Here is a 27,586-nt window from a genome sequence, read left to right on the forward strand (position 1 = left end):
TAAAAAATAAAATAAAATTAGGGCATCACATTTTTCCTTGTCTATTTTACAATTCACAAAATTTCTTTTTGATGAAAGTGCCCATTTGCTTCTCTAATTTTATATCATTTGTTAATTTAATCTCTTAATCATATAAAATATCTTTTTAATCATTTAACTTTAACATAATTAGTTTCAAATTTATTTTTTATGCCCATCATTATTATTTAAAAAATTAAACTTAATAAGAATATTGCATCAATATTTACTAACAATGTTAAAATTAGAGGATTAAAAAGAAATTAAATTAAATGATCAAATTGAAACCCTATGTAAAGTTAAAAAATAAAAAATCCATTTTGGCTATTCTTTTCTTTTTTTTTTCTTTTTTGAAAAAAACTAAACAAGTAACACGAGTTCCCTAGTGTGCATTTCCAATTCCACAAACGAGCATAGTGGCCTGAGGATCAATAGAAATTTATTGGTGTTTTGATGATCTATTTATTCAGTCAAGCCAAAAACTATTTTAGAATAGAAACACTCTTAGTAGTCAAGAGTTATGACCATTTAGAAACATACAATCAAACAATATTCATCTAGGCATATAATCTGCATTAAAAAGATATGGAAAAACGTAAGCAGAATTGTCCACCATCCATAATCCAGGAAGACGAGAAAAGAGATATTGACCTAATTGCCAGCCACCGGCTCTATCAAAATTTCAACTTCACTTTGAAGCTTTGTTTTGAGTATTTCTTCTAACAGTTTTCGAATACACTCAACTGTAAACCTAGAGGCAACATTACAAAATATTAACGGGATCAACAAAATTGTATTTGTTCTCTGCCTTGCCACTTTACAATGTCAGTTTCTAAAACACGAAGGTGTATCAAGTAGAAAAAGGCGACAACATTTTCATTTGTCTGTGTAGATCCAAAACGTGACATCAATTCTCCAATCATTCTTCAACCCATAATTTTCTTCCTCCCCCTTCTCAATTTCTTACTCCATCCACTGGAAGGTGTACCATTTACTGGGGCCCATCAATAACAGTCACATCCAACATGCCATTTTGATGCTGCATTTTCTCTTGACTATGTCTGCTGAGACCCTGCAGTAAGTGCCATGGCTAAGCTCAGGATAAAATAAAGGGATTGAATTGCGGAACATACTATCTCGACTTGAACCTTGTTTTGGTCCTTCACAAATGCATAAATTCTTTAATTGGTCCATTAACAGATTTTCATTCTCATTTTAGCTCCTCATGCTTCAGAATCCATTCATTCTAATCCCCCCATTAGTGAATCGCTAAATTGGCTAACGGACTTCAGAAAACGATTCTGTAATGTGGCATCATCGCTAGACCCATTAGCAAAGTCAGAAGTTCATTACTAAAAGAACTAATTGGAATGATTTTGAACAGAGGAACCAAAATGAGAACGAAAATCTATTCAGAATCAACTTGACAATCGGTAAATCTGTGGTTGTAGAGCACTAAAATGAGAACGAAAATCCATTAAGAATCAACTCGACAATCGGTATATCTGTTGTTGAAGCGCACTAAAATAGGATCTCAAACCATAATATCCCCAACAGTGTCTTCTTCCTTGACATGTTGGTTACTAGAAAATTAAGTCCACCTTCTTCCCGTGGGAATTTTACAGATCATTATTCCATTAAATATAACAAAGCTAAAAAGCAGAAGGATGGTAAACTTTTTCGTCATGCAAAACAGCAATGATTAGATCATTAATTCTAGCAGGTGGAAATGGCATCCTCCAGTACTGACCCTAGCATTGTACCCCAAATAATAACTTGCATAGGTAGACCTAAACAAATACAAATTAACAGGAGAAGGATGTGATTAAGTAAACACTAAACAGGACCTTTGGTTTTGAGATCAACTTTCTGGAAGTGGCCTTGTTCAGGATGCTCTTATAGTAATGTGTAAAGGGAGTGTTGCCGCTTCGTTTTTCAACCTGCATAATTAGCCATATAACAAGACCCAGTTATATCTGTGGCCACGACATAAATTCAGCCAGGGAAGGGGGTGGGGGGACCTGAAGAAATGATTCAACAGACTGCAGATCCTTTGGTGAGAAAGTCGCATCATCTCTTTTCTTCTCCACAAACTCAACATTCTGCTCCACCTACAGCCCCAACCCCCACCCAAGCACATAAGAATAAGCGGACCAAAACAAATGGGAAAAAGATGGGCACATTCATTATGGTCTACCATCTACATTGACAAATAAGGACAGAAAAAAATGACTTCAGAAAAATCAAGCTTCAAATGATTGGTCCCACAGGACTAAAAGTTAAACAAACTATGTTAACACATACTTGTTATCGGCGTGCTCACCTCAGGCCCTAAAATCAAGATGATTAGTGCAAGAATTTCAGCAAATTGAGTTAGGTGGTTTTAGTTTTGAAGTTCCTACATTCTTTTGGATGCCTGACATTTATTTGCATGTGGAAATTCCATATAGCAAGTACTTAGGGCCCATTTGGTATGATAGAATTGAGAGGGTGAAAATGGATATGGAATTGGAATTAAAAAAATTTTATATGTTTGGCTGGTTAAAATGAAGTTGAATTTGGCTTCCACATGGAAATCATTTCCGTCAATTTTGATGGAAGTGGGTTCCACCAAAAAATCTCAAATTTGCAATGCTAGATCTCCTTATTCATTTTTTACCCTTCTTCTCTCTCTTCCCCTTCCACCTTCTTGTGAATGACGGCGACCTCAGCATCAGTCATTAAGACTGATGTCCAATGTTCGATCTTCGAAATCTGCTGCTCAGTCGTCGTCCCTCATGCTGTTCCCTTCACCAACATCGACAACCTCCTCCCTCACTGATTCCACCTGTCTCTCTGTCTTCTTTCCCTTACCTTGCTGATTTGCTGCCATAACCCATCTTCAGCTTTGACCATTGATGATATCGGGGAGGGAAAATCTCCACCACCTCCTCCTTCTTCGCCACTGTCAAGACGTTGCTGCTTGCCTGACTGACTTGGTTTGAGTCTATGTAGGTTCTCCAGCTGCTTCTGCAATTGCTGATGGATCGCAATTTTTGCTTGATTTCCGTAGAAACGAACTGTATCTAATTGATTTTAGCCCCATAGGCTGCGATTTTTGCTTGATTTCTGCAGAAATGATCTGGGTGATTAATATTTAATCATTTTTTTATGAGGATTTCTGCTTGGATCTGAGTGTTTTGGGTTGGGGCAATTTTTTTAGATGAGAGCATTTTAGTATTTTCATATTTTTAACATTAATATTTAATAAAAATAATCTCTCAATTCCATGAACATACCAAACATATTTTTAAATTCCATATCCATCTTCACTTTCATATCTATTTCCATTTCTATCAAAATCATTTCCACTGTACCAAACGGAGCATTAAGGAAGAGAGAAAGAAAAGTTTTATTAGAACATGTACCTGATCAATAAACCGCTTTAGAACACGTTTGAAATTCTCAAAAGATGTTAGCTCACAGAACTTCTTAAGATAGATAAGCGGAATAGTTGCCAGCTCAGGAAAAGAAATGTTGTAACTCCATTGAGCAAAGTGTTCTGTAAGCAGCTCAATGGCAGATGAGAAGCACTCTTCTTGGAATTCTCGTGATTTTAACCAATGCTTTGGCAGCTGCAAGAATTATTCAAAGCTTAATACAGCAGTATCATTCATGAGTCTAAATATAAATTCTGGGTTAACAAGCCAAGTGATATTATGTGACAATGACATTCCAGCTAATCTAGTCTAGCAAACACAGATGTCAACTTTACAGCTTCCATTCTAATGCCTGACCTTAATGGCTGACAAAGGCTCAAACACTTTCCCAGGTTTCCCACCATCTTTACTAATTTTGTATTCCAAAACATCCAGCACCAATGATGTAACAGGGATGAAAACCCCACTAGAACTGGAAAGATGATTAAGCCATTGAATGCATCTAAGTCTCAACGGTAAATATCTAGGACCAGGAAACAGTAGAGCAACTCCAGTTATGATCTGTACGATCATATACAGCAACGGTTGGAGATCATAGTCATGTATGTTTGTTGATGTAAAGGCAACCCAGAGATCAATGCAATGGACATAATGCCAACTGCTTATCTTCTTAACCTCTTCCTGCCCATAAGAAGCAAACTATCAGAATCGACATGGAAACATTATTCCACAATCCGTAGATACATACTTATGCTGTCTAACAGTCAAGAGCAAAAACTTGAACACATATTACACAAAGAAAAGACAATAAAGAGGATTATTTTGAAGACTTACCTTATTTTTTGTTTGCCACGCCTTCTGCAATATCTTGGCAACATGTTGCATGCATATCATTGCTTTATTAGATGATTTCTGCACATCTACGGAGCATAGCTCCACAAAGCAATTCCTCAAAAATTGTAAATGTTTAAACCTTGGTTCAACAGATTGAGAGTGAGTAATGTAAGCCTTGTATATTTTAACAAAGCAGTAGTCAAAATAATTAGAGCTGAAAACTGAAGCTATATCTCGTATGATCTGAAAGGAGTGTGATGACAAAGACTCATCACCTGTTGCCCACAGATGGACAGCAATCTGCAATAAATTTCAATAAATGCTGAGGCAGATCTTAGAAGTATAATTGATGTAATTGAAAATCTGCTAACAAGTTACAACTACCAAGTTGTCAAGAGATAGATTCGAAACCATGCCAACTAAAAAACTGTAACCTAGAAATGAGTAGTCTTTATCTTAACAACAACAGCTGGCAGCACCACAGCATAATTCTGCTTCAACAAGAACCCTTCTGCACATCCTTATAAACTTATTGCAGCACTTTCTTCCAAAAGGAAAACATTCCACAGCTGATGAAAGCAAACCCAGGGCACACAAAAAATAGACCAATAGAGGAGGATTTGATTCTTCTTGGAAAAACTATTTTTTTCATAATTCATTACATGCCAAACAATGTTAAGAAATTGCTGAAAATCTTCCAAGAAGGTTGCACAAGCATACAAATAAGTCTACCATGTAATCATAATTCTTATACCTTGACTACCATGCAATCACATAAAATATGTGATGATGGAAAGTGTTAATAATCTTTAAAAATTGAACATCAGGAAGTTATCTCTTAAACTATCCTGCTCAGCAAAACATGATGGATTTTCAGTATCAAGATGTTACCTTGACAAGCCTCCGAAGTAAAGATGGATATGCAGCCAGAAATATGATTGAAGCTCTGAGTTGAGAAATTGAGAAGGCCAATATTTCAGAGTCAGTAACCTGGTTAAGGAGGAGTATGGTACTCCTCAAGTAAGACTTAATAAGCGGCTTTATAGATTTCCATTTAGTTGTACTCTTTATCTCCAACACGGTTTCCTTTCTAAAACTAGAACTTGGTATTCCTAATAACTTCCTAAATGTATGATCAGCCTCGTGTAGTGTAAACATCAATATCTTGCAGAAAACTTCACTCTTTTGAATTCCATGTGATAAGACAGAGCCAGAAACACTGGAATTTTCAGAACCATAGTGACAAGCTGCTCGATAAGCATTTAAGAGACAAGTAAGGGCAGGCACACTATGCTGCTCTTTGACCAATTTACACCAAGAGTCAACAGAAGCACTTGTCAGCTGCTTGGCCACACAAGAATGCATGGATTCACTATTCATTGGCAGTACCTCATCATGACTGCTCTCATCCTCATCAGAATTCTGGCAAATGATTAAAAAAAGAGTTCAGTTTCAGTAAACACAAGGGCAATTTGGGTAGAGAGTTCAAACTACCAACTATATCGCTAGCCACCTAGACACTAGGTGAATAAATATGTTATTTATGGAAATGCATATTTATTCATAAGCAATTGAACCAATCACAATACTAAAGAAAATTATCAAATAACATCACATGCACCATTATAAATGATCAAATAAAGTGAACTGTCATGCTCTAAACTAAAACTTGAAACAAGCTAGCATCTGGTGATATCTTATGTCCCACCAGTGCTGAATGACCTCATTTGCATCTTGAAATGAACATTTAACCATATTATGCTAGTAGAAATCTCCTACAAAAATAGAAGTAAGAAGCCATCAAGTTTCAACATGGAGAAAGAGTATAGAAAAGGGGGGCAAAACTGAATTACATAAAATTATTAAAAATAATAATGTCCCCCAATTTCTGTTAATATTTGCATAAAATTCCTTAAATCCTTCAAAAAATGCCATTGACTGAATACTCATCCGGTTTTTTTTATAAGTCATTTCTACCAATCTCATCAATACCAATGCAAAAAAAAGTAAAAGAAATATAAGTGTAAAATTCCAAATATGCCCCTATGTAACAAAGCTAAAAAGTAATGTCATGTTACTTTTTCTCTCATGAAGGATAATTTTGGAAATACTTTTCAAATATTACCTAAAAAGTCACACCATTACTGATAAATAAGACCAAATAAATCTTTTAGAATGTTCCTTATAAATGGGATCGAAGGAAGTACCACACAGATGTCAAAAAGACAATTCCTTCCCACATCTATAAGGAGTTTAGTTTCTTCTAACACATTTAGGCATTTTCTCCACTCAAATACACCAAACTATGGCACATGCAAACCTCCACCAAACCTTACCGTTTCAATGCCTCCCAAAACCCAGGAAATGAGTCGACAAAAGATTCTCCAAATCCACATAATTACTTACCCAGCAATCCTTTCTCTTGATAGAGAAAAGTAACTTATTACAGTAATGGCACATAGAAGGACAACCCATCCTCCTATGAAAAAAAAATTAGGGTTAAAAAAAAAGACATTAGCTTAAATAGCTTTCCAATTGCTCTGCAATTACATTAGAGACCCAAAGGCTAAAACCTATAAAGAAGCCAAGATCTATATTGAAAGTTCTTGCATCATGTTCAAGATAAATGCAACAGAGCCATGCAAACCCAGCGCACCTCCAAAAGGACTCTAATGAACCAGGGCAAAAAACCACCGCAGAACAGAGTGTACCACTCAATCAACTTCATAAACACCCTAGCAAATTCCAAATGATCACTGGGTCAAGGCTTCTAGCACCCATTTTATAACTAACAAAATCATCTCAGCCACTATCCCTATGGACGTCTGCTATGTGTCTTGGGTAATCCCCTCAAGATACAAAGACATTTAACAGGGAAACTAAGAGTGCTAAATAAAAGGAGTATAAGAAATCCTTCAACAAGAAATAAACTAGAAAATCAAGGAGAGAGACAAAATAGGTACATCAGCACAAAAGAGAGCAGACCAAGTAAATAAACTAGAAATGGAGCACTATTATAATACCTCCCTAAAAACAGACAACATTATTTTTTCCAGAGGGAAGGTGGAATTTTAGCGATATTAATAATCATATCATTTATCACATATAGCAACAAAACAAGAAAAAAAAATTAACTTTCTAGTAAAAAAAATTCAACAGGAGAAATTCAATTAGTATACTGAAGAAAGACACTAAAAGACATCAAAGAGTGCACAAAAAAATTCCTAAGAACAATTTTCTCAGTAACCCTCCAGATTCAAATCAAGCAAACATTGAATTCAACAACTCACAGTCTGTTCATCTCGGCTTTGCTCCATTTTCTCAAAATAGCTTTCAAGAAATTTTGAAAATCTTGCATCCTGGAAAATGTCAGGCAGAGTGCCAAGTAAGAAAGATGAATGAGCAACACTAACTGGAAACACAAGAAAACCGATTCTGCATTTATCAGAATCTAACAATGAAAAAATGAACATAATGTTAGAACATTTAAACTTTTTATCATGAGGCTTATCCTTCTTAAAGAAAAAATTATGCACGAATGGAAGTAAAGCTAATCATTTTCTTTTTCCTTTTTATTTTTTAAACATGAAAAAAAATAGTTAGTGCAACAAACTTGACTATCCATGACTCAAAATAAAATGAAAATAAGATATTTTTCTTCAAACTTTGATGAAGACCTTGACCATTACTTGAGAGCTAGAATTTCAAGATAGCATTTTTTTCCATTCATCAAAGTTACAAGAAAAGAACAAGATGCTGCAAGTACTCAGATACAGCATGAGTCAAATTTAAAAGAAAATCAAAGAGACTTTCCCAAAAGTGAGGCAAGAGGGAAGTAGGAAAAGAACCACCTATCTGAACACTGAATGGTTTGCTATGGTGGCTCATTGTATTCACAACCCAACTTCAACAGAGAAGACAATAGTCTCAAAAAAGAAAACACTCTTGCTCAAATAGTGACATGATCTCAGAGTGAACAATTGGCAATTCTAGAAGAATAGCTCCAAGCAGGGAATGCCCCACTTGAGAGTGCTCGGAGATTATGCTTTTTTAAGCATCTATTTCAATTAAATAGATTTTCTAGTTGTTTTAATTAAGGAGTACTTGTTGTCAGTTATTTCTGAACATGGCTTCTATGGATTTATGATTAACTTTAATTTGAAAGAAAGATAAAAGACTTTATACTAACAAGCACCTGCATAGTTATGATACAGGAGGAATTACCTGTTCTTTCACTTTGTTCAACATTTTTGTCCTCTTCAAAAGTTCTGCATTGATATCTCTGTTCTGCACAGATAAGGCACTACCACTAGCGCTGTCTGAAAGTAACTTCAATCAAGATTCAATGAGATACAAAGCAAGTGCTGGGAAATCATACTCAAGTTAAAATCAGAAGCCAAGAATTTCCTTACTCTCAATAAAATTTTCATTTTCATTTCCAGTATCATATGCAAAGCTTGAGTCCTGATCACAAATACACGCAGCATGCATCAATTTTAACAAGTTAATGCTAAAAATGGTTTTGGTGATAAATTATAATCCAAACCTCTGGAAGAAATTCATCACTGCCTGAATCGTCTCCTATCATCCCACTATCATCTTCACTGAATATGACATCAAGGGAAGCATCTTCATTTTCTTCACCACCGTTGTTTCTGAGAACAAATTAATCTCCAGTAGTTAGTCCAAGATCAATTGATGAACCATCAGCTAATAGTTTAATAATAATTCTAATAGCAATATCCAAACATTTTTAAAATCTTCCTCGTCAGATAAGTTATCCCCTATTTACTTAACCATTCCTCGCTTCTACCTTTCCAGATTTTTTTAATGGAAAAAGAGACATATCATTAATCAAAGAAACAAGGTACAAGTAGAAGAAAACTATATGGTCATGATTACCACCACCTCAGAAACTAAGGTGGGTGATCGAAAAAGTTATGGTCAATAGACAGAGTGTCCTAGCCTAGCTAAAATGTTAGCATCCCTATTTGGCTCTCTGTACACAAATGTGAATTTAACATTCCAATTCCAACACAAAATTTTTCTAACAGAGTTAATAATCTCTTGGAAAGGATGATAACTACAGTTGTCCCTTGTGATTATTGAGATAGCAGAAGCACAATCACAAAACACCTCCAGTGTTCTAAATCCTTTAACCCAACAAATTTCAAGACCTTTAAAAGTACCAAAAATTTCAGAGATGACAGGAGGTACAGTCTCTAATTTATAACTGAAGCCTTGAATCCAGTTGCCCACTGCATCTTTAATAACTCCATTACATGCTCAAGATCCATCTTGGAGGACTGAACCATCAGTTTCCAGCCTGAACCTTTCCAGATTTAAGATGAATGTTTAGGAAACTAATGATGCATACACAGCTCATTTATCAATAATTATATGCCCATAGTCTAAAACTAAGAACTACAATCCCTAAAATCCATGAAGACATCTGAAAGTTAGAGACCTATAACATTGAATACTCCTCGGGAAAAGAAGGAGATGTAAGGAGGGCAACTGTGATGTTTGCTTTTGTTCCAATATGAATATTTATAGAATCTTCAGAGTCTTAGAACATTATTTTCAAAGAAAAAGCTAACTATGCTAAAAAATTCTAAGGGAAAAAAGGGGAGAAAGAAAGGAAAGGAAACATAGATAGATATACATACGAATGCATAAAAACATCCTTGTAAGCATGGATATGTGATAAGATTTATGCAGTTAGGAAACCTTTTTACCTTCCATTTGATTGTTCTATCAAACCCATTTCTTGATCTTCCTCAATATCTTGACTATTTTCTGTTTCAATCAAATTTGACAGAAAATTGAAAGCTCAAATTAGTAAAGAATTAGAGAGTATTAATACATACATTGGTTGAAAATAAAGAAGTGAATTATCTTTTTTTTTCCTTGGCACATCTAAAATTTTGCATTATGAAAATGTCTGAAACTATGACAAAATACTTTGAAATTGCTACATGACACCTTTTAATAAAAGAATTTACTAGAAGAGAGGAAATAGCTACCATTCAAAGAGGAGAACAAATCCTCCCAAAACAAAAAAAAAACAAAACAATGAAAATCCCCCCTCCCCTAGAAAAAAAGAAAGGAAGAAAGAAAATGAAAAATAACAGATGATTAGCTTAAAAGAGCCCCTTTCACCCAAAAAAAGAGCTCTGCAAAAGAGAGCTCCTTCCACTTCATCAAAGAAACCAGGAGCTGACAACCAGAAAGACACAGCCACAGGATCTTAAAATCCCTCCTTCAACAAAAAGTTTTAAATGTCCCAAAGAGGCCGTACAACTCACAGCTGCGATGAGCAAAAATTCCATAAAGGTAATTTCCACTTAGAGAAATTATGAACACTAATAAATAAATTAAGGCATTCAATCAGTAAAGAAGGGTATTCATTACAGAAAAATGCAAATTAAAGAATGCCCATCTTGTCACAACATAGAATCATCACTTCTGTTTAGTGATGAGAGAAAAATTACCAAGAGACACATGAGAATGACTGAAAAAGAAAGAAGTACAGTAAGGAAGTCAACCTAGAATATATATATATATATATAAAGAGTAAAAAGATCATATAACCCAAAAAAATGTGCATCACCTCAAGATAATAAATCCTTACTTTTAGAAGCTTTCCTTTTGAACATAGAATTTGTCTTCCTCTTTTTTCTTTGAACAGACTGTAGGTTCTTTTTAGCAAACTTCCTTGCCTTCTTCCCTAGCTTTCCCATTTTGCAACAATATCAGTGGAGACTCTGGACACAAGCATTAAACACAATTTTTATGTCAATACCAATGTGCATAGACACATATAGAGGGATACAAGAGCTTATGATGAGAATGACTAAAAAGCCATGAAAAAGATTATAAATGTGTGGCAACAAGGAATTTCAATACACTGAAACATGCCAGAAAGATCTTAATCAGTAGGAAGCAATAGATAGAATTGTTTATTCTTACTTCAGTTTAACATAGGTGCAGTTTATTCAAAACAAGTTATTTGGGAAGCTTGTCAAAAGATGTTGAAAAAGAGTAAGTAATGGATAAATCATTTATCTACTGCACATCAATAGGCATGGACAGCATCAGTAGAGAAATATGGGAAAGCAATGCAGTGCTAGGTAAGAGAAACCAAAAATGGAAATGGTGCCATGTTCCTTTTTGTAAGTCTTAATCTCAACTTGAAGTTGGAATCGGTGCCAGATATGGAAGAGAAGCCATGAAACTTGAAAGTTGAAACCATCACTCCTATAAGTGTTAATTCAAAATTCAAAGAAACCAGAACTACAATTCTTTCCTCTGTCAAAAATGCAAAATGATATCAACTACTTTGATTATCACTCTCAAACTACTCCATCCAGCATGCTGAATTAAGAGAAGAGAAAGGAGGAAGAGAACAAAGGCAGGGTACCAGTTTACCAGGCTCTTGTTGAAGAAACTCGAACGCCAAACTACAGGCTACTGCTTGAGACAGACGCCGAACTCTCGAAGGAAGGACGGAGACAGAGGAACGAGGGAAGCGGCCGAACTCGAAGCCAAGGAAAGCGAGCTAAGGGCTAGGAAGGTTTCATTCTTCAGCCTTCCCCTACGGCGTATGTACAGTATATTCAATTTAATTAATAATTAATTAAATTAAATTGACTAATTAATTATTAACGTATCACGTCCCAGATAAAAAAAAATATTTTTTTAACTTGTTTACAAATCAACTGTTAATTAGGAGTCAAACTTCAGTATTTACAAGTGATTGCAGTCAATAGATAATTTTTTTTTATAAGACTTATATATAATTTTCCTTTAAGGCTGTGTTTGGATGGGTGAATTTAAATTAAGAATTTGAATTTAAAATTTCACATTTGAAATTCATAAATTTTAAATTTTTTGTTTGGATAATGTAAAAAATGTCAAATTACAATATTAAAATTCTTTATTTGGATTTAAAGTAAAATTTTAAATTTTAAAATCTATATTTGAATTTTAAAAAAATTGAAAGATTGGTTAAACTCGACAATTCGAATTGCCAACTTTCAATAAGATCAGACAAACAAAGTTGAGTAGGATTATGGCACCAATGACAATTGGGACAGGACTTTCGATTTCCACCAGGACAAACCTGACGAAGACGACAAGGACCAGATTGAGGGGGACGATGGGGATCAGACGGCCGACTTTTACTAGGATCAAACCCAAGGCCGTGAGAGCCTCAAGGCAATTGAGACAATTGCCTAGGGCCCCAAAAAAATTCATTCATATCCTAATATGAAGTGATACATTTGTACAAATTTATAATAAACTAGACAGTTCCCGTGCGTTGCACGAGTTAGAATTAAAAAATTTAAAACAAATATCATTGATGTAATTGATATTGACACATCTAAAATAGTTAAATTTTTAAAATTTTTTTATTCAATCATTTTTCTTTTTGAATATTTCATTTTATACACATCTTGTCTTTAGCTAAATTTAAAATTTATTGTTAATAATTTAAATTATTAAACCTTTTAGAAATATTCTACATATTAAAAGGTCTGAAGGAAGAAAATGGATTTGTGCCTAGAATGCATAAGAAAACACACTCTTATTTGTTCCTCATCAAGAAGGCGAGATGTATTTTTTTCTTGTATTTATGCATGTATGTGTGGTGAAAGAATTGAATATATATTGTTTGCAAAATGTATGGTTTGAAGAGTCAAGACCACAAAATAAAGATTGATGATCTAAATCAAACTTAAATTTATTTTTATTTTCTTTTTTTCTTTTTACAGATAATAATAGTTGATGAGAGTTGATTAGTATTGAGTATAACAAATCAGGAAAATACATAAAAAATAGGAAAAAAATTAAATCTCATTGATTAAAAAAATTGAAAAGGCATGGAAAAGTATAGCAACTATAGAAGGATAGCTGGATGGAGTTAATGCTAACAATTAAAGAAATTTAAAAATGGGATTGCTCCTGTAAAAATACATGAAAAATAAAAAAATAAATTAAATTTCATTGATTAGAAAAATTTAAAAGGCATGAGAAAGTGTAGCAAATAGAAAAAGATACTCGAATGGAGTTAATGCTAATGATCATAGAAATTTAAAAATAGGATTATTCTTGAACCAATGCTCCCATGAAAGTAGACTGAAAATATATAAAAAATAAAAAAATAAATTAAATCTCATTGATGAATTAAGAAAAATTTTTATATTAACATTAGCCTAAAATCTATTAACCAATGCAATAAGAGTCAATTTTTCTTGACTAATCATATTGAAGCTACGAGATTCTTCTCCCTGACATTGGTTAGAAAGAGGTGTGAAACTCCTTCACCCTAACCGCCCAGCTTTCCACCATTGATGACAAACCTATTTAGGAGAATGGCTTATCAATGATCGATTAAAGCATATGAGATTGAAAGACATAAAGATATTTTTATATTGGGAACAGAAACTCTCTAGCAAGACTAGAGAGTATGGGAAACAACATAGTTAATGCTTCCATAATAGATGACTTAGGGAAGTTTTAAAATAGAATTTAATACTCCAATCCTGTAAAAATAAAAAAATCAATTAAAATAAATAAAAGAATAAATTAAATTCTATCAACCAATTAGAAAAAATATTTAATCACGTCAACCAATGAAATAGTAATATTCATATTAATATTAGACTAAAATTAAATTGATCATATAAAAATTACTTGACCAATTAGAGAGAATAATTAATATATTATACCAAAGTATGTTGACTAATAGGAGAGAGGAGATTTGTGACTAATCACCTTCATCCTACAAGATTTAGATATTTAATATTTATTTAATTTAATGCTCCCATCCCATGGAAAGATAAAAATCAATTAAAAAATAAAAAATAAATTAAATTATGCTGACTAATGAGAAAAAACATTCAATCACATCAACTAATGAAAAATTAATATTAATATTAGACTAAAATTAAATTGATTATACAAAAATTAAATAGGAGAGAATAATTAACATTATACCAACATATGTTGATCAATGAGAGAGAAGAGATTTGTGACCAACCATCTTCATTCTATAAGATTTGTAGGTATATATTGATGAAAAGAGGTGTGAAACTCCTTCACTCTGACCGCCCAACTCTCCACCATCAACAACAAAACCATTAAGAGAATGGCTGATTAATCATCAATTAGGGCATATGAGACTGAGAGATGCAAAGTCATTTTTGTATTGGAACAAAAACTCTCTAACGAGGCTCGAGAGTATGAGACATAACATAGTTAATACTCTCGTGATAGATGACTCAGAAAAAATTTGAAATAGAATTTAACGCTCTCATCTTGCAAAAAGAAAAAAATCAATTAAAATAAATAAAAATTAAATTAAATTCTATCAATCAATTAGAAAAAAATATTTAATCACGTCAACTAATGAAATAATAATATTCATATTAATATTAGACTAAAATTAAATTGATCATACAAAAATTAATAGACCAATTGGAGAGAATAATCAATATTATACCAAAGTATATTGGCTAATGGGAGAAAAGAGATTTGTGACCAATCACCTTCATTTTACAAGATTTGTAGATATATATTGATGATGATTATTATTTATTTATTTACTTCATTTAATGCTCCCGTCTAGTGAAAAGATAAAAATTATTTAAAATAAATAAAAAATAAATTAAACTATGCTAACTAATGAGAAAAAAAATTCAATCACATCAACCAATAAAATAGTAATATTAATATTAGATTAAAATTAAATTGATTATACAAAAATTAATGGGCCAATGAGAGAGAATGATTAACATTATATCAAAAGTATGTTGACCAATGAGAGAGAAGACATTTGTAGCCAATCACCTTCATTCTACAAGATTTATAGACATATATTGATGTTAAATGAAAGAATAAAGCCCCAATTTTTCTCCCACTAAAAAATAAAAAACTTTTCATATTCCCAAAATAATATTAAATTTTTAGGTTGGCTCCAATTTAACCATTAATAACCATTAATTTTTGTTAAATCATTATCTCAAACTCGATGAGAAAGTAGAATTGAAAATGTCAAAGCAATAAAGTTTTGAGAACCACAAATAAGAGATGCTTTAATTCAATTATCAAAATCAAGTGAAGATTCCAAAATAAAAAACGAAGTAATGTGTTTATCTATTTATGAGAGAATTTTGAGTTTTTATTATGAATGAATATCTAGTATAATATATTATTTGTTATAAATTTTGTTAGTAAGATCTTTCAGTCCATATGTATTACACATAAATGTTCGTATAAATAATTTAAAAAGTCTTATTACTTATTTAAAGAATTTTAGAGAAAAATGGTTTTGCATTTGCTTTAGAATTTACAAAAAACAATTTCTACTAAAATGAACATAAATCCTAATTTTCATGAAAAATGTACAAGTCGTAGGTAAAAACATTTTGATGAAAATATGAATGATGAAATCTTACATTAAGCTAAAGATTCTTTTCATATTGAATATTTTTTATACATTTTAGATCAATCAATTTCTTCTATTGACAGTTGATTTGAACAATTTTATCATTTTTAGTTTTTTATTTGAATCTAAAAAATTTAAAACTTCGGATGATGATGAATTGAATAAATTTTGTATTAATATTGAAAAGTTCTTAAGTTTTAATAACAATTTTAATATTGAAGGTTTTAATTTATTTTTAGAGTTAAAAGTTTTGAGAGAAATATTGTAACACACCAAATTTTTTTTTTAAATAATTTAACTCAACCATAGTTGGGTTACAGCCACCCAACACATTTTTATATCAATAATTTCAATATAAAATATTTTATAATTGGCTTCAACTCACACACTATAACATTTCAGATAAATTTTTACCTCCCACATACCATTAGGCTAAATCACATTTGTCCATCCTTATACTCCCAACAAGTAAACTAAATCATATTTGTCCATCCTTATACTCCCAACAAGTAAAATAAGCAATTTAGTCAATTTTCAACACAAGCCAGTTATTTGGCCTTATAATCATGCCATTTTAACCAATCCAAAGTAAACTAAATATTAAAATTACAGTCATCCAAATTGTACCAAAAATAGAAATAGTTTGAAAGGCATGATTACATTTATATATTCATATAATTGACAATAAACAAAAAGCCCTAATATTGGCAATATAACACATTATAAATCATAAATTAAATACCCAAAAGAGACAGTGGATCTATACCACTAAGCCTCTGGGACTCCTCCACGTGTCACTCGTGGCTCTTCTCCTGAAAATTGTTAACCACATAATGAGACTCAAAAGTCCCAGTAACCAAAGCCAATTTATGATAGTGTATACAAACAGTTAAGTGTGTGCTTACTAAGTGAGAATTAAAAATAATATAATTTCAACAAATATAAGAAATATTACAATACACACAAACAACCATCCTTATATCCCTCCATTAACCTCGAGCCGTAGCCCTCACTCGGTGCTAAATTACCCGGCCAAAGGTAGATTAGCCCGAGCCCTTACAAGCCACCTATTGAGCTCCAATAGGGGCGTACCACGTGGCACATAAATATAACAATAATAGCAAGTCTCCCAACACCTCCCACAATAATCAAATAAATTTATAATAATATTGCACAATTATATAATATTACAAAATTTATAATTTTCTCAATAATCACCCAATTAACATGAAGTAACACTAATCATAAATTAAAAGCATGGTTACCTTGTGGCTTTTTCAATAAATTATTCCTTAAAATTTCTCTCTCACCACAATCTTCACCAGTAATACAATCTACAAATAACATATTATTTATAAATATTAGTTTCAATTTTTGAAACTAATAAAATAATTCTAATAATAGAATTAAAAATATAACACAATTCCTAATCTCAATCTTAATACAAATCTATAGTTAATACTATTAAGTATAATTTTTAACTCCTCTTTTAATTATCAATAAACATTAATAATCTAAAAATCAAGTTCTAAACTAATTTCTATTATCAAAATTTTCTTTTTATTTTATAAATTCGCACCTAAAATACTCAAAATTTAAAAATTGAGTCTCTAGCTTAGAATCATAATCCTATAGCCATAATAATTCATTTTTCATCCCAAATAATCATCTAAACCTCAATAAATCAACATATATTTTCAGATATAGTTTAGAATTTGATCCATAAGCCATAAATTCAAAGATCATTAACAAATTTATACTCTATAACATTTATTATACTACTGACAACCTCAAAAACCATATTTATTCAACATAAATTCATCCCTCTTCCAGATCTTAAATTTTCTACCACTACAAACTCAGAAACCAAAGAAGAAGGATGACTAAGAAAAATTTTTAGAACACTTACTTAGTCTTGAAAAGTTTAAAATCACACCCTAAATATCCTATTAAAAACTCTTACCTTAAAAATTTAGATATTTCGCACCGGTGACTCGCGTTCTCTCTGCCTCAGCACGCACGAAGGAATGAATGAGGAAATGAAGGAAGGTGAGTTTTTATAAAAATTCAGTAGGTCCCACACATTTTTTTTATTATTTCTTCTTCTCTCTCTTCCCCCCCCTTTTTTTTATTATTTTATATTTACTATTCATGCGGCGCCGAAAGCAAATTCGTTTTCTTCTTTTTCTTCCTTTTTTTTTGGCATACCTTTTCCCCTTTTTTTATTATAATAATAATTTAATAATTTTTTTAATTAATTTTTTTTAATAAATTTATTATTATTATTTTTTTAATTTTTTTTTTAATTTAGAATTATATCCTAAATTAGATTTAATAATCATTTTCTACTAATTTTCTTACCTCTAAATATTATTTTTTTTTAAAATTTCTATTAACCTAAATTAACTATTAAAATTTAAATTGGGATGTTACAAATATTAACAGAAGAAATTAACATACCAATTGAAATATTAAACTAATATACTTTTCCAAATGTATATATTGCTTATAGGATATTATTGACAATACCTTTAACAATTGCTATTGCAAAAAGAAGTTTTTCAAAATTAAAGTTACTCAAATCTTATTTGAGATCAAGTATGTCATAAATTAATTAAATGTACTAGCCTTATTATCTATTAAGAGTGAAATGTTAGAATTACTTAATTACAAAACTTTGCTATCTAATTTTGTAGCTCAAAAAGCTAGAAAAGTAATATAAACTATTGATAATTTATTACATGTTAGGTCCCTTTACTCATTTTTCCTTAGGCCTCAAAAATTCCTTGACATGGCCCTGTCGGATTGACTGCGGTGATGGAGACCAGACGGTTGACTTCTATAAAGACCTGACCGACGAAGGCGATGAAGATCGGATGGTCGATTTCCATTGACATCAAACCTACGACAGCGACAGGACTGAAGGTGATAGCGACGGAAGGTAGTTGTCTGATCCTCGCTAGATGGAAGTTGGACTTCCAGTCCTCATCATCGTCGTCGATCCGATCCTAGTGGAAATAGGCCATCTAATTCTCATCGTCATCATCTTCAATATGGTCCTCATCATTGCCATCTGTCCAATTTCGATGGAAATTAGTCGTTCAGTCCGGTTATCCAGTCCGATCATTGTTGTCAGTCAGGTCCCGGTGGAAGTCAGCCGTCCGATCCTTGTTGTCCCCCTCGATTCGGTCTCTATCGGTCTAGTCTCGATGAAAGTTGACCGTCTGATCCTTGTCGTCGCAGTTAGTCCAGTCCCATTAGAAGTTAGGCTTTCGATCCCCTTCATCGCTGTCGGTCAGATCCCGATGGAAATCGGTCATCCCGTTAGGTCAACGATGATAGCTTGTTTTTGTCAACTTTGGTGGTTCGGTCGAATTATCGTTGGCAGGTCAATCAAGCTTTTATGCATTTGGGTCAAATTATAGAAAAGCTTGAGTTAGGATTTGAAATAAAAAGGGTTTAGAAAGAATTTTAAATTACAAGAAAATAGAGGGAGAACTTGGATTTGGATTTAGGTTCAAATCCATACATTTTTAATTATCCAAACAATGAATTTGACTCAAATTTAAATCTATATGTATCTAAACATAGCATAAGAGAATTTCTAATAAACCAAATAAAAAAAAGCTAAAATAACTAAGTATGGCTCTAAAAACTTGATCTTTTTTAGTTTATTTGAATTTACTTAAATATTGTAATCTATATGGCATGTAAACTTTTTCCTTCTATGTTTTAATCTAATTTCAAACTTTTACATTAAATTAATTATCATTGTTATTACAAAAAGTATACAATTATCTTTTGAAACACTTAAAAAATAATAAAGACTCAATTTTTAAGAAAAATTATAAGTCTTAAAATTTTAAAAAATGAAAATTAAAGGTAGAAAAACAAGTTAAGATTGAGACTCAAACTTATCATGTAAGAAGAACCCCTATTAGCAAGGAAAGGTCCTCAATCTCGCTAGCCTAGTGCAAGTCTCACAAGTTTCAAGCTTTTTGACATTTTTTCTGTCACTAGAACAAAATAAGTTATCTAAAACATGGGTCGTTGGGTATGCCACATGGTTTAGAAATTATGAACGGAGACATTTTTATAGATAGACAATGAGATTTGAAAACTTTCTAAATTGGTTCATTAGCCAATAGGTCTAAATGACACTTTTTAGACACGTTGTAATGATGGCCGATCTAGAAAGATGTTGAATAATTTATTTGAGTTAACTATTTTCCTACTTTCTAAACTTGGTTGATTGCTAAGTGCGAACTAGTTTACAATGTTTTTTGAAATTTTATTAATTTATTTTAAACTTTTCAGACTGATTATATATCTCTAGGTATATATAATTTTCAAAAAAAATTAAAAATAGTTTCTAATATTGTCTAAATTGATTATATTGGATAACCGGTTTTAGAAAGTGGGTTTAAAAAAAAATCACCTCTAACATAGTGTTTTCTTATACATACACACTTTTGCACATTCAAAACTTCTATATTCATCTAAAAATCATTTAGTGTTCTTTTTATTCCTCAATTTCTTCCTCTTCATAAATCATTGCCCTCACATTCTTTAGGGCTTCCTAAGCTAGCTTTGTTGAAAATTTCTCACAGGTCAATTCTAAGTTCTTCAATTTGCGCTTGTGTGATTCAATTTCTAGCTGGATAGTTTCAATTTTTGTTTGTGCTTCCCTTTGGTGTTTGTGTTCTACCTTCAAACTCTCAAGTATTTTTTTTCATTTTTTATTTAAATTTCTCTCACCTAGTTTGTGTTCTAGCGAGGTTTGCAGTTTTGTCTTTTTAAATTGTGATATATATTATCTAGGATTCAGATGCAATTTTACATCTAAACTATTCTTGAATTAGTAATGTTGCCCTTAAACTATTTATCATAGCAATGTTGGGCTAAACTAATTAAATCGGAGTAATGTTGCCTCCACCATTTAAACATTTATTACCGTAGCTAATGAGACTCATTTTTCATAAATTAAAGTGTAATGTTACCCCTAAATTATTTTCAAAAGAGCAATGTAGTCCTCACTATTTAAAAATCATAAAATTAAATAAAAATAAAATTATAATAATATTAAATAAAATAATATTAAATGTATATATAAATAAAATTATAATAATATTAAAAAATAATATTAAATGTATATATAAAATAAATATAAGAAAAAATATAAATTATAATTTTATAACTTATCAAATATAAGTAAATCTTAATTAATTAAATATGAGTATACTTAAAAATATCTGTATTTACACCTATAACTATCGATATCTTTATAAAAAAGATAGTCTCGAATCATATTTTATACATATGAGTTGTTCAAAAATAAAGTTGGTTTTTAGTAGGATCTAATTCTTGAATTTTTCTAGTTTTTTAAAAAAATTTAAGCTTTTTTAATGTTATATTTAAAATCATTTAGTTTTTTGAAAATTGTTTCAATTCTCAATTCAACTTCAGTTTTCGGTTTAATAGTGACTTAACTCTTGTCTAATTCAGCTCAATCATAAAAACAGTTTTTTAGTTCAAATTGAATCATTAATGATGGATCTTGTTGATAGTTATATGTGCAAATACATATATTTTTGAGTATACTCATATCTAATTTAACCAAAATCTACTTATATTTAACAAATTATAAATTATAATTTATCATATTATTAATTTATGAAATTTTATAAACATACTTTTTAATATTTATTTTATATGCACATTTAATATTATTTTTATTTAATATTATTATAATTTTATATTTATATATACATTTAATATTTTTTGTTTTATTTTTATTTAATTATATGATTTTTCAATGATGAGGACAATATTGCTCATTTGAGAATAATTTAAGGATAAAATTATACCTTAACTCATGAAAAGTGAGTTCTACTAGCTATAGTAATGAATGTTTAAACAATGGAGTAATATTGTCTCAATTTGATTAGCTTAAGGGCAATATTGCTATGATGAATAATTTATGGGCAACATTACTCTTTTAATAATAGTTTAAGGGCAAAATTGCACCTTAACCTTATTATCTATCGTTAACCTTTAAAATTTCATGTTATTTCATTATATTTTTCTTAGATTCTAATCCATTTTGACTCAATTGTATATGTTTTTATTGCCCAAACTAGAAAAATGTGTATTTTATTTTGGATTTGTATTTTTGGCTTTGATTTGATTTTTTTTGGCCTAATTTTATGTTATTTTGGTTGAAGATTTGATTAGAAGCATTTTTGAAGCTTTATGGATATTTTTGGAATGCTTTTGGATGAAAAAATCAAGCTTAGAGTGAATAATTTTTGTTAGCTACAAAAACGGTATAAAACTGCCAAATTCATCTCAAAGTCATTGTGAACACCGTATTTTGTCCGGAGATTTTTTTATTTTAATAATAAAATCAAAAAATATAAAAAAAATAATAATACAAAAATGAAATTTAATCTCTTTTTAAGATTATATTTTCAAAAAATAATAATAATGATAATTTAACAAAATCAAAAAAAGAAAGGTTAAATCTTGAAAAAAGAAAATCTCCCCCAAATTATCCCAATCATTCAAGAATATTGAGAGTCTACTTTTGAGAGTTAACTTTTCTCTCCTCAATCCTATTTTCATTTAAATACATATCTTTTGTGTGTGTGTGTGTGTGTGTGTGTGTGTGTGTATTAATCAGAACCATTAATAAAAAAATAAAAAAAAAAAGAAAAAGCTAGACAAAATGCTAATAGAGTCAGCGTTTCATCATAGACGGTCAGGCACACACGAGCAGAAACCTCCACACACACACGAGAGAGCAGAAGGAAAAAAGCACAGCAAAGAAACACAGGCATAGAGACACAGAAACAAAAACAAGCACATACTTTCGGCCATGCAGCAGGAAAAAGGACAGAAACAGCAGAACACACGAACACATGAGCCACAGACGCCGAAAGAACCAGAGGCAACATACACAAAATGTAGAAGAAGCAAAACAGAGTAGAAAGAACAGCAAGCAACTGAAACACGTACGCTTATGCTTTCGGCTGGCAGGAGAAAAGAAACAGAACCAGGGACGAACGCATGCATGAAGGAAACGGCACAGCAGAGAAAGCAGATGGGACGGCACAGAAAATAGAGACAGAAATGCAGAAGAAGCAGAGCAAGAGAGTAATGATTCACGTTGTCCATTCTCTATATAAGGAGAAGACGAGGACAGCGAAAGAGGGGGAGAAGGTAAAAAAACAAAGGAAGAGGGACCGAAGGACATGAAGCAGAGAGCTAAGACGAGAAGGAGAGAGAGTTGAGACAAAAACGAAGAAGGAGGAGTCTGGAGAGGAAGAGAATACGGTCACAGGGAAGAGAGAACTCTGACAGAGGAGAGAGAGGAACGAAAGATATGAAGCGGAGGCTGAGACGAAGGAGAGGGTGAAAACAGAGGCAAGAGAGGAGGTGACGGAGGAGCTTTTCTTTTTGGAAAAGCTGAGAAGGAGAAGAGGGAGACCAAAAGCTGAATGAAGAAAAAACAGAGCAAGAGGAGGAAGGAAAGAGCACAAGAAACTGAGAAAAGAGAGAGTCCGAGAAAGGTAAAAGCAAGAGACCGAGAGAGGTGAGTCTTTTTCTGGAAAAACGGGGACTGAGTAAACTGAGAAGGGACGTGAAAACTGAACGAAAAATAGAGACTGAGTAAGCCGGGAGATTTGAGGAAACTGAACGTGAGGAAAGAGGAAATCGAGACAGAGAGAAACCGAAATCAGAGAGGAGAAAGGAGAAAAGGACCTGCGTTTTTTTTTTAGAGTGAAGGAAGAAGACGTGCTGCTCAGGTTCTTTAACCTGCTTGTTTCTAAATTTGGATATTTCATATTTGATTTCAGTTTGTCGTTGCCAAACAAATTTTAAAGCTTCGATCAGTGCTGGGTCCTTAAAAAATTTCTGAACGAAAGGTTGACATATGCCTCTTTGAGCGTTTAGATGCTTGCAATTCATTAGAATTTTTGTTGGGTATGGAATTTGGCTTTTTTTTTTAAGGTATTCTTGTTGTGAGTACTGCAAAAATTTGACATATGTTCATGTATGGCTTGAAAGATGCAAGAGTGTGAAGAAGAATGATAAGAAAATTATAAATAAAATTTTTGCTTGCTATCATAACTAGCGTGATTTGATTTTGAGCATGATCTCATTATAATTTTATCTCAGATAATGAAAATTAGTGGGATTATTAGACATGTTTTTTTTAAATATGTTTTTACCCTAAAAGGATATGTGGATATGTGGTGGATTGGCGTTGATCATTATATTGATAGAGGCCCTTTATCTATTTGTAATGTCTCAACATGATTCTCTACCTTCTTTATCTATTTGCATTATGCCATCACCAGAAGGGAGTTCCATTGTTAGGTATTTTGAACTTTAAAATTGAAATCCAATAAAATAAGAGAGTATATATTGTTTGTTAATTATTTGCCATGAGAAATTTTAAAAATTTCCGCAGGCATTTAAAATGATCTCATATCGTGTAAATCAATAAGATTTCACAGATATGAGAGCAAAACGTATATATTAAAAAAATTAACTCTCCTTTTATAATCCAAATTAATAATTTATTTAAATCTCATGTGAGGTTTCAAGAATCTCTGTAGAGACTTGAATTAATCACCTCATCGTGTAGGATAATAAGTCCTCGCAGATATAGTAATTCTCAATTTTTATAATAATAAATGATTTTTGCAAATAATCATATAATACAATCTAGAAAATTAATCAACCAAAATTAATGTATTTACATTGTAATCTAATTGTATCTTTTAATCATGAGAGATTTTTGAATCTCTGTAGATTTCTAAGATAATCGTATTATCGTATGAGTCAATAAGACTCTGCAGATACAACGATTAAGTTTTTAAAATATGTATATAAATTATATATTAAATTAATTAAATTAAAGATGTATTTAAATTTAATTCCTTTATCGTGTGAGATTTTAGAATCTCCACAGATATTTACGATAATCATATTACCGTATAAGCCAATAAGGTAATGCAGGTATGATGATTAAAATTCTTCAAAACATGTATATATATGCTAAAAAATTTATTATCAACACTTAAAAATGTACATAAGAATATAAATAAATAAATTAAATCGCCAAACTCTTTTATCGTGTGAGATTTCAGATTCTCCACAGATATTTAGAGCAATTGTATTACCGTATGAACTAATAAGGTTCTGCAGGTACTGCGATTAAAATTCCTAATCATAAAACATAAAGAAAAATAATTTTAAACACTTTCCTTTCTTTATTCCAAAAATTCAAAAATGGAGAAAATAATTAAAATTAAATTACCTTTTGCAATTTAAAACACACATATCAAGATTTCAAAAATTATTTTATTTGCAAAATAATGAATTATTTTTAATTAATTTCTCTTTAAAAAATATTTTCACTAACAAACTTTTAAGCCCGAACTGTGTGGACTTTGATCCCCATCACAGGGTACGTAGGCCTCAGAGTCAGATTCTGAGTTAAGTCTGTCTTCCCTCGTAAATAAATAAATATTTCTTACTTAATTCTTATCATTTTTTTAAAACATATGAATATAAAAGGGATAATTAAAATAATTATAAAACCATATTAATATAGCACAACAAACCTCAGGTAACCATTCTGATGAACGGGTGTTGTGGGGTGCCTAACACCTTCCCCACACTCAACCGACTCCTGAACCTATTCTCTGATTTCGCAGACCATCCTTATCCTCCTTTTAAACAGTTTTTCGATATTTACCTCAAAATCTTGGTGGCGACTCCTCGTTCGATCCGGTTCCCGCCGCGAAGGCCGGGACCTTCGCTCGAGCGCCGTCCGCATTGCATTTTTTCGGGTGCAATAGTCGTGACTTTCATTCATGACTTTTGCCACTATCAAAAAAACACTACGTATTATTAAGTCTAAAATTGGTTAGGTAGGACATATATATTCAGAGAGCTCGACCTATAAGCTATTCTTCTCACCTTTAGACATATTTAGAACTTGTGTATACTAGGGTTTGGGCATTGGAAGTGCTTGGAGCAAGGGAATGGAGTTTTGAAAACATTTGGAGCTCCTTTTCTTTGTTTTTTCTAATCCTCTTCCCTTTCCTATCTTGTAATTTGAATGAGTCCAATTATTTTGTATATTTGTAACTTATGGATGATTATGAGTAGCTAAATTTTTTGTTCTAGGATTATTTGAAGCCCTTGTATGGATTAACACTAAGTTCCTCCTCTCTTTTTGTAATTAATGATATATATATATATATATTTGTGTGTGTGCGCGTTTTTATTTTACTCTTTTTTTAATGCTTCTAAGTGATTGGCTACTATTTAGATGTTGAGTTTACTTGATTAGTGCTTGAGAGGGCTAGGTTGAGTGTAGAACTTAGGTAAAATAGTGCAAGGACTTGATATTTGCATGTTGAATGGATAATTTTGCTAATAAGATAAAGATATACTTGCTAGTCTTGCATGGCCATATTAAGATTGGTGTTTAAAATTGAGTTTTATTAATTGTAACAAGAGATTGAGCAATTAATTTAACTAAACACTTGTTCATGATTTGAGAGAGTTTGTTCAAATATTTTTAGAACCTTAGATTAACACTTATTTTCATTAAAAGCATTTATGAGAGGAGATAATTTTAGTGTTATGAAATATAAGGGGGATAAATAATCCTAAGTCTCAAATTGTGTTTAAAGTTCGTGAATCAATTACTTTTCTTTATTTTCTAGTGTTAATTTAATTTGAAAAATTATTTTCACCTGACTATGTATGACTCAACTTGATTGAATTTACTTAGTCTTTTATTTAATCATTATTTTTGAACAAATCCTCAAAAAAATAATACTTTATTTTTATTATATTACTTGCTATAACCCATACACTTGCAATGAGCAACATTTGTATTACTTTGGTCCATATTAGAATTTGAGAGTAATTCTCAAGTAATTGAGTCCTTGATCCCTCGTAACTAAATGCTTTGCCCCTTTCCTTTTGCGGAGAAATTGATATTAATGCATATTCCTTTTTTTTTTTTTTTTGACAAGGAGAAATGCATGTTCCTTCTCACGTGGAGATTGTGAATCATTGGATTCAAACTACCATATCCATGCACAGACCATTTATTGGTGTCCCTGTTGTGGGCTTTTGGTGTCCAATGGTCTCTTGAATGCAGACATACTTTACGAACATACACTTTAGGAACTATAGTAATGCACGTTGATTCAAGCTAAAAATTAACAACTACGTGAATTGTTTTTCTAAGCAAATAAAAATTAACAACGAATTTCTTTTGTTTGGAAACTAATTTCTACTCCTAGATTTTTGTTAAACTTATAAGTAAAAAATTAGACAAGGTTATCAGTTCTTGTTGGGCCAACGGCAAGATTACTACCTTCTATCCTATTTACAAATCATTTTCAATATGTTTTATCAGTATTAAGAAAAACTTTAAAATTCATTAACCTTGTCTTAAAATTTAATAAGTTATTAAGTTTAATCCTATTAAAAATACATATTTCAATAAAATATACTCTCTTTTTAATATTCAATGGATGAAAAAAGAGAAAATTTGTGATAAAAATTTAATGACTTAATTTATAAATAAAATAAAAAAATCTTTCTCTTTATATTATATAAATAGGATGAGAGGGAGTAGTTTAATAACAATAATTCAATAACAAAATAAAACAAACAATGAAACAAAGTAATATACTGCCTGATTGTATCCTACAGAATGCTAACCCAGTTTGAAAAAGTAAAACCCAAATACCAGAGAAAGACAGAGAAGGCTGTTTGGATCGTTCGCTGTCGCTTTTAATTGTGATCGTTAAAAATAGGAACCACA

At 31.4% G+C, this 27,586-nt stretch overlaps 1 protein-coding gene across 5 annotated transcripts; it reads right to left on the reverse strand.

Annotated features, from left to right (window-relative positions):
• Positions 1 to 570: 570 nt before the first annotated feature.
• On the reverse strand, positions 571 to 11,853 carry LOC129315175 (protein REBELOTE). 5 transcript variants are annotated; one of them, XM_054958745.1, is made up of 14 exons: positions 11,703 to 11,853; positions 10,906 to 11,038; positions 10,010 to 10,070; positions 8,818 to 8,926; positions 8,684 to 8,735; positions 8,496 to 8,590; positions 7,562 to 7,630; positions 5,163 to 5,693; positions 4,272 to 4,571; positions 3,795 to 4,118; positions 3,426 to 3,632; positions 2,040 to 2,129; positions 1,866 to 1,958; positions 571 to 1,090 (listed from the first exon to the last, which is right to left on the reverse strand). In XM_054958745.1, the coding sequence occupies exons 2-14, from the start codon at positions 11,012 to 11,014 to the stop codon at positions 1,010 to 1,012; spliced, it is 2,121 nt and encodes a 706-aa protein (XP_054814720.1). In that variant the 5' UTR covers positions 11,015 to 11,038; positions 11,703 to 11,853; the 3' UTR covers positions 571 to 1,009. The 5 variants fall into 5 exon arrangements, 4 of the variants coding, with proteins under 4 accessions (XP_054814720.1, XP_054814712.1, XP_054814726.1 ...); XM_054958737.1 differs by having other exon boundaries at positions 11,695 to 11,853; XM_054958751.1 differs by lacking the exon at positions 2,040 to 2,129 and having other exon boundaries at positions 11,695 to 11,853.
• Between the last annotated feature and the right edge of the window lie 15,733 nt (positions 11,854 to 27,586).

The sequence above is a fragment of the Prosopis cineraria genome, unplaced genomic scaffold (genome assembly GCF_029017545.1).
Source record: "Prosopis cineraria cultivar Desert tree isolate PC_DT_omini unplaced genomic scaffold, ASM2901754v1 PC1, whole genome shotgun sequence".
Taxonomy (NCBI): Eukaryota; Viridiplantae; Streptophyta; class Magnoliopsida; order Fabales; family Fabaceae; genus Prosopis; species Prosopis cineraria.